Genomic DNA, 13,493 nt, shown 5'->3' with positions numbered 1-13,493 from the left:
ATGGATATCCTTTTGACTCATAACAGACACATACACACAAAATCATATATATATATATATATATATATATGAATATATATATATTCATATTCAAATAAAAACAAATCCTCAAGTCTTACCTGTGGATTTTCCAGTATTCGTTTAACACCATCAACGAGATGAGAGAGGAACTTGGCCCTCTCTGCGTTGTTGAACAGGGACCTTCTGACGGAGGCGATCTGGACTAAGCAGGACAAGACCTAAAAACAGGGCACACCCCAACCGTCACTGATTTTAAAAGACTGTACAGTGATTTTCACATCTTTTCCAATCCTGTAACATTCTTCTTTACACTTGCCACTAATTCTATTCTTTCAACCTCTGCTATAATTATCATAATAGGGAAAGATCAAGGAGGATAGAACTTAAAAAAGAAAAAAAAAAGCATTATACCCAATTTGATCATAACACTACCTAAATTCATACTTTGGAAATTCATTAGGCATTATTCTCTGACCACCCCAATGGCTGCTATTCTTGTTAAGATATACATTTAAGGCTTGAAAATACCAAGCAATTCATCATTTGAATAAAGCTTTAGATTATATATATATTTTTTATTAAGACCTTTGGGCTAAATGAAGCTTTGCTATGTAGTGCTACAATGAAATAACCAAGTCATATCTGTGCCATGAAAAACAACAACAACAACAACAACAGTTTTTATGTTGAAAACTTTTTACCCTTTTCCTACTGCGCTAGGTATTTATGCTCTCCGCTCCACCAGATTTATTTTCTAACCCCCGCCCCTCTGCTGTTCTCCTGGGAGGCTGGCCTCTGTGACTATCAACTACCAAGCTCCCTTGCCCTCGTGCTTCTAGTTGGCTTCAACCATTGGCATGTACCAGCAAGGAGATGAGGGCAGGAGGCAAGCAGTGCCACTCCCCTGCTAGGCCATGGCTGGCAGCTTCTCCACCTCTGTTGTGCAGCAGTCCCTAGGCCACAACGTCAGCTTTCTGCAGGGCTCCCTACTTTGCCCCTTGAAGCTTCCCACATCTGCTCACCCCAGAGGGTACAGTCAAACCTCTTGTTGGATTTCCTTAATTCTGCCCATACCTTTATAAACAGCCTTTTCATTAATTACCTTTATCGAGTACATTACCTTTTCCTAGAGTAAATTTGATAAAAACAACACTGAATTCAGGCTTCGCTAAAGCAAAGGTGTACGTTAATCTGGAAAAGTACTACAATGACCAGAAAAGTAGGGCACTGTGGAAACACTATGCAAAACACTCACCACCTTACTATGTGTTCTTTGTATGTTTTGCACAACAGCGTTGTACCCAACACGCTGAAATACCAGACCTATGCCTTTTAGGACTTGAATGAATTTGGTGATTTGGGGAGTTTAATTACTGCTTTAAAGGAAAAATACATCATTCCCAAGAGTTTTCAAATGTTATTCAGAAATAAGCATGCAAGACTGCCTTCCCATTACAGCTTCTATTTATCACTTACGCCTGAGGGATTTTCAAAACCTTTCTCACTCAGGACACCCTTCAGCTCCACAATAAGAAGAATCCCTACGCTCTAGCCTGTGGCAATTTGAAGTATGGAGATGAGACCAAAAAAACTTGATTCTGCTGCAATTTGTCATTAGACAGGAATAATGTTAAAAAAATTAAGACTTTACTGCAAGAACTTTTAAGCTACAAGCTTCATCCTGGCTAGATAACCAATTCTACTATTTCCATGCTTTAGTTCTGTGATTTTGTACCAAATAATAAACATGAAGCTCACTCATTATTGCCATTTCCAGAAATAGGTTTGCTTTAGAAACTGACTCACCAGAGGTGAAAATGAAGGAGGGATGGAATGATACAGGTCAAAAAACAGCTGCAGAGTCGAAGAGTCTAAGAACGCTGGAAGAAAGACACAAGAGCACTTCACTAAGGACGTCTGCACACGGCTACTGGCACTATGCATCAGGGAGCGTGCATCTTCGCTTTCTCATCTTACAGAATGTGTCCTTTGAAAGTGACAGGCAGCTCTTTTGAGAAACAGATTTATTCTTCTGATAATCAGAGAACTTAAGATAACCAAGACACTGTTCATAGCAGGAATTTTTATCTTCAGGAACACACAAACATAAACACATGTTCTTTTGTATGATTTTATTTTTAAAGCTAGACATTACCTCAAATGAACATCTCTGGGTGGTTAATATAAGATGGTCAAAGTCACATAGGCAAGTAATTAAGAGCTCCCCCAGGCTGGGGGACTCTAGAACAGTGATGTCAAACTCATTTTCACTGGGGCCCACATCAGCCTCACTGTGGCCTTCAAAGGGCCAAGTGTAATTTTAGGACTGTATAAATGTAACTACTCCTTAACTAGGGGCAAGGAGCTTGGTGCTGCTGTTGTGCACAAACAAGGTGCTGGGGCCATTCAGCCCGCAGGTCCCCTGTGAGTCTAGAAGATCCTCCAAGAACCTCTCCCTTACTTCATAAAGACCGATGTTGAAATGCTGAATGTTCTTGTACAATAAGCAAGGAATGGCTGGGGGGGCCTTTAGATCATCCTACAGATGCTATGTGAGCTGAGTGAGCAGCAGCCTGTTTCTGGTGTGTGAATCCCTTACCTGATCTCCAGCTGGTGGGAATCTGGACTGTGCACAGGTCATCTGAGGACTCATCAGTAGACGTGCCAATGAAATCAAAGTTCAGGCAGTTATGAGTGAGTTTGAGCAGCTGCATGAGCAAACCATGCTGACTTTCATCATTCAAGTTTAGGTTCTTTCCGGAAGCCTGTAAAAATTACCATACAATGAGCCCCAAACAATCACTCCTCTCTTTTAAATCTGCTATCAGACTCACTAGCAGGCTGCTGAGCTAGAAAAGGAGGGCTCTATTTTGACGCTGAAACACGATGTTTCCCTGGCCACAAGATGTGGTGCTTCTCTTACCTTTCTGTCCCTAGGAAAATCCTAGCTCCTTATTTCATATTATATTTACCATAAAGCATGATGCTCGTATTTAAAGAAATCTCCCTTTTGACACTTATTCTTTACATGTAGACACAGTGGCCACTGGAATTCCTGAAGCAATATGTATGGTTACTTCGTCTGTCTGTGAAATTCTAGCTATTTCTAGACAGGGTTAAGTTTCAACTCTGGGAGGGAGTTCTAGGAAGTTACATACCCTGTCCTACCTTTCTTTCTCTTTTTAATATTACCATCACAGGCATCAACAAATATCTTTCAAACAAAACTTAAAACACAATCACCACTGAACTTTATTTATTTATTCACTCACAGTTTACCTGCCTACAGCTCAATGCTTGGACCATAGCTACTGGGACTCTCATAATCAAAGTTCACACCAGCTATGACCTTGGTGACGGCTGGCTAATTGTTTTTGATAGTATCAGCAAGGAGGATGCAACCCTTAGTTTTTTCAAAAGCGTTTCCCCTCCACGGGCACAAGAACTTTTTTCAAGCAGCCTGCCCAACCTGAGGACGATCTGGGAATTCTGAGATAAGTAATTGAGGAAAAGGATGGACAACATTAAGCGGGATGACAGAAAGAATCCAAACTTGTTTCTAAAACGAAAATTGGGACATACTAGAAAATGAGAACAAGAACCAAAGAACCTCAAGTTCCCCCAAATGAACAAAAAGCCAAGAAGCTAATCCCATTTAGCTTTCTATGGGGACAGAGCAGCCTGGCATTGAAGTTAACATTTCTTAGTTCAATTCTATCAATAAATGAAATGAAACACCAACTTTTCTATTTTAAAACAGGTAATTTCCTTATGTGATACCATCTACCCCTTCAGGTTATGAAATCTAAATGGATGCTGAAATTTCACAATGTGTTTTTCCTTACAGATGTTGCTTGTCTATTTGCTGCTGTTAGCTCAGCAGGGGACAGGGAGCCAGCCTACTTTCGGTGTGTCGGCAATGTCACCCAAGCCTGCTTTCAGAGCACTAGAGCTAACATGCCTTACAGTGTTAGCTAATATCAGTGGTCAGTCTGGCAAGTTTCTTTAGCATCTCGGGCATAGGTATTGTGTAAGAGATGATGATGATGTTTAAGGAGATGCATATGTGCTCATAAGGTCCATTAAGAGATGATATCTAACAAGTATCCACATTCTCATCCTTTCAAAATCAATGAGGAAGCCAGACCCAACCTACAATCTTACCTGTTTTAGTAAATTGCAGGAAAGTGTGAAGATATCAAATAACGACGAATCTCGGAAAGAAGAGGCTATTTTTCTGTGCTTGGTTAAAGGATGAGTGGTGTCTGCCTATGCAGAAAAATAAACCAATGCAAGTTTTAGAATTCACTGCAAAGAAAAAAATTTTTCATGCAGACTTCATATAAACTAGATTTCCAGTAAGAGCAACATAAATACAAAACACATTTTTAACATTTAAATTACTACAAGATCAGACAGAGTGAGAGGATGAAAGAACAACAAGCCGCTAAGGACAGCTACCAGGATGGCATGTCTCTGGAACTCAGAGGGAAGACAGGAAAAGGAACAAGTATCTCCATTGGCTAGGTTTTAAATTTTCTCTGCACTTAGGTAAAATTTAACAGATTTTGGCAGATATTGCTAATAATGACTACTATGTTGTATGGTGGTTTAGTTAAAAAAAAAAAAAAAAAAAAAAAAACAGACAAGAACCAAAGAACCCCAAGTCCCCCAAATGAACAAAGAGCCAGAAGCTAAATAGGCAAGGCTTGGGTTTTGGTAAATAGTCAGTCCGCTGGGCTGAAGTTACTGCAGAATTTCCAAAAACAGCCATTAACCAACAGCCATGAACTTAAATGACCAACAGCCTGTAATCCCTTTCCTCCTTTTCCAATCTATTTACTTCTACATAGAGTCTAACTACAAAAGTAAACACTTCAATTAATGGCTGTACTGGTCACTTATACTGCTGTTCTTATCTTTTTGCCACATTTTAAAGATTTCTGTGGTTAAGGACGCAATCTTTCACTTTTTTAGTATGTCCTCCATTCCTGACACATAGTAGGTACTCAACAGTGGAGTAAAAAAACTTCAAGGTTGTCAAGGGTATTTTAGCCTAACTGAAAACTTAAATCTCTTCTACATACTGATCAATTCATCTAAGAGGGAGCTCATTTTGTTTCTGGCACATTAAAGAATAATGAGGCAAGATTTCTTACAGACAACCAATTATGGGCCCTCTTAGATTTTATTTCTGAATTCAAATTGGAATGGTAACAGAAATACATTTTCTGATTGGAATCAGATAAACCACTAAAAAAAATCCACAGAAAATTAAGTTATATAAAGGTTCAAAATATTCCTCAATTCCAGCTTCAGTGTCATTGTGTTATCATAAATGCCCCAGGCAAATAAGCCACTGCTAGATTATATGTCATGTACCACATATTATCTACTATGCTGACCATAATACCGAGAATAATTACACTAAATGTTACACACATTTCTACTGTTTTCTACTCTTAAGTAAAATTTTGAAGTTTTTAAAAATACCAACACTGTACTTAGTTAATGTATGCTCTCTGACTACAAAGGTAACATTGGTTAAATAAGAAGTTAGTTATTAAGAGCACAGGCTATGGAATAAGACTGTGTGAGTTCAAGTTCAGATGCTGTTGACTGCTATGACACCTTGGACAAGTTACTTAGCCTTTATGTACCTCAGTTTCCTTCTCTAGAAAACGGGATAACCACAGTACCTATCTAAGACTATCATCAGAATGAAAGTAGTTAGTATAAGTGCTTAGAACAGTGCCTTTCACATAGTAATCACTCAAATGCAAAAGCTATTATTATAACTACCAACCACATGGGGATTGCAAGGGACAGTACTGGCTCCAGATTTTAATAGGTTTAATAAGCAAGTATATTTAAAATAGTACCAATTCACAGTTAAAATTTCTCATGGGTTAACAAAAATGTCTGCATAAATATGAGCAATAGCAAAAGTGATGCCAATGTAGTTATTAGCTGACAACCGAATGAGATGTTACAACTAATATTAATACTGGCCTGTTCAATAATGATAAATTTTAGCTGGATTCAAAAACAAATAACTGAAAAAATAATAGCCAGAACAAAAGAAGCCACTGGCGTTTCCTCTGTAGTGATCGGTACCATCAACGACTATTTAGAAAACTACCTGGTATTCAGTAGAATGTTTTATGCATTCTGGACAGATTACTAGCTAAATCTTTAATGCTGGGACACAGTAATTAACTTTTGAATAATTATAAACACGCATTAGTGTATACAGCAGAAGAGGCACCACATGATGCTGGTTCCGCTTTTGTGATTCCTTTTTTTGGACTCATTCTCTTTCACTAGCAAAGAAATTACTTCATTAAGGCTTGAGACTTAGGACATTGCTCGCCAGCATCTCTAATAATGAACGGGAATCCCAGTGAGGAAAGCTGAGAAGGATAAAATATGCTGGAGACAACAGGGGACCAGGACAACACGAGCAAGGCAAGTTGTACTTACAGAGGAAAGTCCAACGCAACTAGTTTGTTTCAAAGGGGCATTCATCACTTACCGCAAAAGCACACAACTGCCAAAAAAGATCATCCCACACAGAGCAGAAAACACCAATACTAAGAAAAAATATGGCACTTACTTCAATGAGGAAGGCTGTAGCACTTACTTGATTAATTTCATTGGTTAGCTGAGATAAAATTGTGACTCCAATGATGCAGTATTCAACACTATCCTGGTTAAAAAAAAAAAAAAAAGTAAAGCAGAAAGAGGTGGTGTGTGAAGCTGATTTCAGTACTGGAAATGCAAGTCATCCTTTAGAAATGACAGAATCATGTGCTGCTATTAAGGCTGCCTAGACAAGGTAGCATGAAATTGTGGTTTAAAGTTGCTGCTTCGCAGGACATAAAACCTAAGCGCTATAAAGGAAGACTGCTAAATTTGACTTCATCAAAATTGGAACCTTTTGTATTTTAAAAAGAACCATAAGCATTACACCATGCACATTATAAAAAGAAAAAGTGGCAAAGCACACTTAAGACAAATTACAAATGAATGTGTAACATAATTTACTAAGAAACTATACAACAAAAAAAGGGCAAAGAGCCTGATTTAAAAAATGTAAAAAAAAAATCAGTAAGAAGTTCATTGAATAACAAAAATTAAGTAGTAAACTAACACATGAAAAATTGTTCCATTCTATTTGCGACTCAAATGTTGAGATACCAATTATTTTTACCTATTAAAATGGAAAAAATAACAAAGCTGAGGTACCAGGGGGCACAGGGAAATAGGTTAATTATTGAGGAAGCAACATTTTTTTGAGGGTGAATTGGAAATATCTTTAAATGCCAAAATACACATATCCTTTTGATTGAATAATTCCAATAATCTATACACTTATTCCTACACACTTATTCAAAGTATAAGATCTATCTATCTATCCATCTGAACTGTCATTGAAGTATTTATTTAACAGTTTAACAGTCAAAATATATAAATAAGACATGTTTCCTCCCCTTCCCAGGAACAAGCCTGTGCCTTTCCTTCTCCCTTCCCCCTCTTCTTTCCCAGCAGGTGTGCTCCTAAACTCTAAGGGTCCCAACAAGACTTGCAACCAGGGGAGCAACGGACAGCACAGTTTGGCCTGGGCTAATCTCCAAGGCCCCCTTTCCTCTGCCTTTCAGTGAGCTGACAGCAGCCTGACCTTGGCTCACTCTTTCCCTCAGTGTTTCCAGAGAGCCAAGGCAGCTCTGCCTAATAGTTTCCCGTTGCTTCTTCTATCCTAGGCCCTTCTTTCACTTTGTCTAGCTAATAAATGTACTCTCAAGCGCTGGCAGGTGTCTCAGCTGGTTGGAGCATTGTCCCGTACACCAAAAGGTTGCAGGTTCGATCCCTAGTTGGGCCATATATGAGAGGCAACTGATCAATGTTTCTCTCATATGGATGTTTCTCTCTCAACTCAATAAATGTACTCTCAGAAACACCAACCTAAAGGCCTACCCATAAGAGATCAGTTAATTAAATTATGGTATTTTAGATCAGAATACCATGTACACATTAGAAAGAATAAAGGAGGTTTGCTTGTACTGTCATGTAAACATGCAAAGCCAAGACATATTATGAGGAAAATGAGCACAAAAGAGAATCACCAAATAATTCTATTTTGTGTACTTTTTAGATACAACAGAATATAACTAAGTATCTACATGTTGCTTCTCCCATTCCTATGACATTAAATATATACATCATACCTGTAAAAACCTTGTGACATCTGTGATTGCATTTCTGAAGACATAATCATCCTTCTGACAGTCAAACCAGCCCAGTTTTGTGATTCTGGCATATAACTGAATAAGTGCTTGTGTCACGAAAGTAGCCAGCTTTGGCCGAGTGGCAAGGTAGTTGAGCACATAGTTCCCTATAAAAGAGAAACAATCCACATGATAGAAAAGCTCTTCCAGGAAAGGACATACATCTTTAAATGCATGAAATGTCCAAGAAATGGCAAATTTATATTATTAGCCCTAACCTCCCTTAATACTTCATGCTATTGAGAAATGGGACTTTGAATTTAAGATTAGTAGGCTTTCCAATTAAGAATTTTATACTTGTCATAATGAAGAACCTGAAGTATGGCAGCCTTGAATCTACTCCTAGAGGGTTGAAAAACATGGTCTGCACAGAATTCAAAATCCTTAACAATGCTTTTCTTAGTTATTAGTGACAGTAAGGACTGAATGAAAGAAGCCTTCTGATGACAAAAGGGGTTACTCAGGCTTTATCTAGCAGTAATTATTTTGGGCACTATTCACTTTTGTAAGCTGAAAATTTGGGTGGGGGGTGGGCTGTATTCCAGATATTCTGTATGCTTAGCAAATTCAGAACATTACCAAACAAGCAACATAAACTGAACTATTACCAGCAATCACTAAACAAACTACTTTCTTTAGGAGAGAACAGATGATTCTCTACTTACGAATATCTATTCGCTGTTCCAATGGTAGAGGGTTGTTTGTGCGTGATACAAGCTTTGTAAGGCATGTAGCTGCCAGTAACTGGGAGTATGACGACTGTGAAAAGAGGGGAAAGTCAGTCAGGAGGTATTTTATTTGGAGATTTGTGCTCAGATTTAAGAAAAGTTAGTTCTGCTGTATTCGATCTTTTGGATTTTAGAGGGTCTATCACTTTTAGAGGCCTATAGAGTGTACAGAGGTCTCATTGAGCTGATTTCAACCATGAACAAGGGCAGGATAAAGTGAACGCCAATCACACCGATCCAGTATCTCCAACACTCCAAGGGGGCAGATGGTAGGTGGAGGGGATCTTTTCAAAAAGATTCTAATTTTTAGAAAACAAATCTCTTCTTCTTAAAAAAGGAAAAAGACATCTTCTCCTATCAATAACCTTGTTAAAGTGGTATTTCAAAAAATTTCACCTCACAAACACCCTTCAAAAAATATTCACCTCAGAATATTCCTATAGTATGGCAGGAAGAAAGAAAGAGAAGTATTAGAGGGAACCACCATATCATGGTGCACAGTTAAACCACAAATTATGTCTTTCTCCCAGCACAGCTATTAATCAGCTACAACTTTGGAAAATATATACACTAGTTTTAAAGTAAATTCGTAACAATTTTTTATGAGAAAGAAAAAATATGGCCACAGCAATGGAATACCATTATCATATTCTCAAGTGTGGATTTTCATGAAGTTTAACCTTATGTAGAATTGGAATAATCTCTCTGATCATAATGCGCAAGAATGTGCAAGGAGTCATGTGCAAATCCCTTATGTGGCTACACTACATAATATCATATAACAGACACTTAGGAACATCAAAATAATTTAATCAAGGACAAAGGATAACTTTCTATGAGACTAAAGCCCTCAAGACAGCAGGCTATCCAAAGGCATTACATAATACCACCTGTTATAAAAATAATTTAAGCTTAAGAAAAAAATCTATCAAAGTGACAGACATGTGACTTTTATTCAGCACCCTTGGACGTGGTTTAAACTGATTAGAGGTGGGTGTGTCAAATCACCAATGATGCAAGAGATGCTACTGTAATTATGTAATGTGGTGTGTCACTATACACTACATAACACACACATGGTCTTTACACTCAGTAATTCCAATAAATCTGCCAAGTCACTAAGGAGTCAATAGAGATTGAAAAGGAACCCCCCCCATACTTTAGTGTTTTCAGCATCACAGCAACCCTATTTTATTCTAGCCTGCTGCCTGCCAACAGGAGGGTCTTGACTTAACAAGGCCAGCGATGACTCTATGGGGCTCCAGTGGGAGTCAAGCAGAAAACCTAGTGGTGCGTCTTCCACAGTAGAAACGTAGTGGATCAATCCTAGGATCGAGTACTGAATAGATATCGATAAAATACCACAGGTGAAAACAGAACAGAGCACCATGCAACTTCTGACCACGGTTCTTGGAAAAAGTTAGCTTACCAGCTACTAAAGTATAATTTTTAGACACCTGTAATCTGTTCTACTTACTGCATAATAGTGTAACACTCCTAATGAAAATAGAAAAAGGGAGTCATCTAGAACTCTACCCTGTTAACAAACCAGCTGCTCTCATTCTTCTCACGGTTCCCTTCAGTCATAAGTACGGTATTAGCTGTTATTCTGGTTGAATTCTGACTTGTGAAGTCCTTTCATGATACTCTCGTTGGATTCTTAGTCTTCCTAAGACCCCCATTGTGCCAGAAACATGAATCAAACTATGTCTCATTAAAAGCATCATTTTGGTCACTGTGCTATTTGCTACTGGAAGAGGCTCTAATTCCATTTTTTAAAACTGCAACTTCCTGTAATTTTCATTGTCAAGATCATTCCCCCTCTACATGTCTAAGTTAATAAGCAGTGGTTATAGTACAAAGGAGGAAAAATAAGGAAGACTAGGGATTTTGTAAGGTAACATGGACTTTGTGGATAAGAAAGGTCATTTATACATAACCCTGTTTTGTTTTTTTTTTGCAAAGAGGTATTACTTAAGAATAAACCACAGAAAAGGAGTCCCAGAAATCAGACTCCAGATGAAAAATGACAGGGCAAAATACACGTTCAGTAGTATTTTACTGCTGAGGCTAGATGGCTTTCTTTTTTATTTCTGCTAACCTGGCAGGTATGGCGCTTTTAAAAAGTAAAATTAAGAAGGCAGAGGCACTAAGAAGAATCAGGGAAAAGAAGCAATCCCAATACACTCCTAAACCAGAGTATATTTTCTTAAACTTCTGCTATGCTTTATGATTTTTCAAATCTTACGTACACTTCCTCTTTCGAGGAGTAGCTGGCACTTGTTCAGGCAATCAGGGCTATTGGTGAATTCAACCAAGGCTTTCTCTGCCTGGAGTCGAGTGGTTGTGTCTGTGGTTTCATACAGCTGTTTGCACAGGTTCTCGAGCTGGGCCAGGCTCTGGAAAAGATCAGTCAAGAAAAAAATCAATATAGCCTACTATATAAGCAAGATACTGTGCTTGAAGTTACTGGACAAAGAGTAATAATCATTAATGAAGACAGACTTGCTTCTCAACTCTGAAAAGCTGGGTGACTTTTATTTAATAACATCCGCTTACAACTCTTTCTTTGATGCTTTAGAAGACAAAATGATAGAATGCCTAATCAATCTATATGCCTTTTCAGTTATTCCCTTAAAGATCAATCAGGAATGATACTTTTCCCTCGAAAATACCCATTCTCCTAAGCTTTGCCAAAGGATTTTCAAATAAAAATTCAGAATTTACTTGTCTGCTGATATTATGAATAGTAGAGGCACTGCTGTAAAATTATGCACATAAATGCCTACTATAGGTGTCACATACATTTTTACATACTTTTAAATATTTTCCCTTTGCTAAGTACTTATTAGCTCACAATTATTCAGGAAGATAGCCAGCTTCGCTGAGAACCCTTTAGCACGCACATACGCACCTTCCTCCCTGGGTCCCTCATGGCTAACGTCCCGCAGACTCTCTTCTGCTGCACTTTAAACTTTTGCTTTGGTTCCAAATTTAAATGGCAGGGTCAAAATAAATTCAACCCTAACATATGCTCACTCAGAGATAAAACAAGGGAAACGCCCCCAAACAAACCCTTCTCACCAAATCCTGAACCAGTTCCAAGGAGGCAGGAAGGGGATGGGTGTGTGCTTTGGTTAAAACCCCAAAGGGACACAAATCTCCTTTCACTTAATGTGATGTTTAAAAGCAAAGAGGAAAGAACTAGTAAGAGTTGATTTAACTATCACCTTTCACTAACTGGAGAGGAGGATGAACTGTTTTTACAGGAATGGTTTGGACTTTAAGAAGGAATTTTCTACAGTAGCAAGATTTGGTTTAGTTCAAGGAATCCTATTAGAAATGACAATTCTGACCATAACAAACTTAATAATTAAACAAACCAACTTGGGTAAATATCCTAAAATATATTACATAGCCAGTCTGCCCAAAGCTTTTATTATTACTTTATTTCACTATGCCGTGACTATAAATCACAGCTCTTCCACTAAGCAGGAAAGCCCTTGGGGCAGGAATACCTATTTTACTCAACATGATTAATAAATTTCCAACATTAATCTAAAGGAAACAAGAAAGACAAATGCTGACAAACTAAGATCATCAGTCTCACTTCAGAGAGCCCCCCGCCCCTGCCAAGACCAAACACAACCACCCCCACGCCAGAACAAAACAAAACAAAATAAAACAAAAGAAAACCAAACCAAACCAGTGGTCAGAACACCTTGGAGCTTGGATTAGGCTTATGTTTAACTGGTTCCTCTCTGACTTCCCACTCAATACTTTCTTCAATTCAAAAGCATAGAGACAATCGCACTTGCAAAGATCTCAAGGAATAAAGTTCTATAAACACTACCTAGATTTTTTCACATATAAACACCAGGAATTAATTACATGTATTCCATAAAATACATGTGAAAGTCAGTGATCTGCTTGCCAATATTGGCCCAAGGCTCTACTGACAAATCAGTTTAATTATAAATTCCCACATTCCTAAGCAAGGGATTAAATTTCCCTCACAAGGTTTTCGTTTCAATACTAGCAGGCAAGTTTTTTCCCCCGACCTATAAAATGGTTCACTTAAAAGAGAGGGAACAAATTACTTTAAAAATAGGTAATACAGAAGACATTCGACATAAAGACACCCTAACTAAATGGAAAAATAGCTATAAAATCAGGTACTCACTTTTAGGGAGCAACAGCAGCCTCATAACCTCCACAGCCACCCCACACTGAGCTTTCCAAAACCCTGAGCAGATTTCCCTAAACAGTCATGCTGCTTCAAGTATAATGATCTCCTTAAAGTCTGATCAATCAGTTCCTGGCAGCACCTCCAGTGCAACTCTTGTTTATGTTTATTACAACAAAGTTGTTCAAACAGCAATGGCTGAGCATCTGTCACCAGTGGTTCCTCACAGCTAAAAACAGATGTACTTCCTACAGGTTATGGTGGGCCTTT

At 38.2% G+C, this 13,493-nt stretch overlaps 1 protein-coding gene across 2 annotated transcripts in view; it reads right to left on the bottom strand.

Moving 5' to 3' along the window:
- XPO7 (exportin 7) overlaps positions 1-12,038 on the bottom strand; it is a 34,970-nt gene extending 22,932 nt beyond the window's left edge. Inside the window, exons 1-9 of one of the 2 annotated variants that reach the window (XM_036032649.1) lie at positions 11,952-12,038; positions 11,290-11,436; positions 8,975-9,068; positions 8,250-8,416; positions 6,638-6,730; positions 4,186-4,290; positions 2,621-2,786; positions 1,828-1,901; positions 120-239 (exon numbers count right to left, since the gene is read on the bottom strand). In XM_036032649.1, coding sequence (XP_035888542.1) covers positions 120-239; positions 1,828-1,901; positions 2,621-2,786; positions 4,186-4,290; positions 6,638-6,730; positions 8,250-8,416; positions 8,975-9,068; positions 11,290-11,436; positions 11,952-11,972 — 987 coding nt within the window. In that variant the 5' untranslated portion in view covers positions 11,973-12,038. The remainder of the gene's footprint in view (positions 1-119; positions 240-1,827; positions 1,902-2,620; positions 2,787-4,185; positions 4,291-6,637; positions 6,731-8,249; positions 8,417-8,974; positions 9,069-11,289; positions 11,437-11,951) is intronic. The other variant, XM_036032650.1, reaches the window with a different exon arrangement.
- Between the last annotated feature and the right edge of the window lie 1,455 nt (positions 12,039-13,493).

The sequence above is a fragment of the Phyllostomus discolor genome, chromosome 8 (genome assembly GCF_004126475.2).
Source record: "Phyllostomus discolor isolate MPI-MPIP mPhyDis1 chromosome 8, mPhyDis1.pri.v3, whole genome shotgun sequence".
Lineage (NCBI taxonomy): Eukaryota > Metazoa > Chordata > Mammalia > Chiroptera > Phyllostomidae > Phyllostomus > Phyllostomus discolor.
This window is presented reverse-complemented; position numbering and strand designations above follow the sequence as displayed.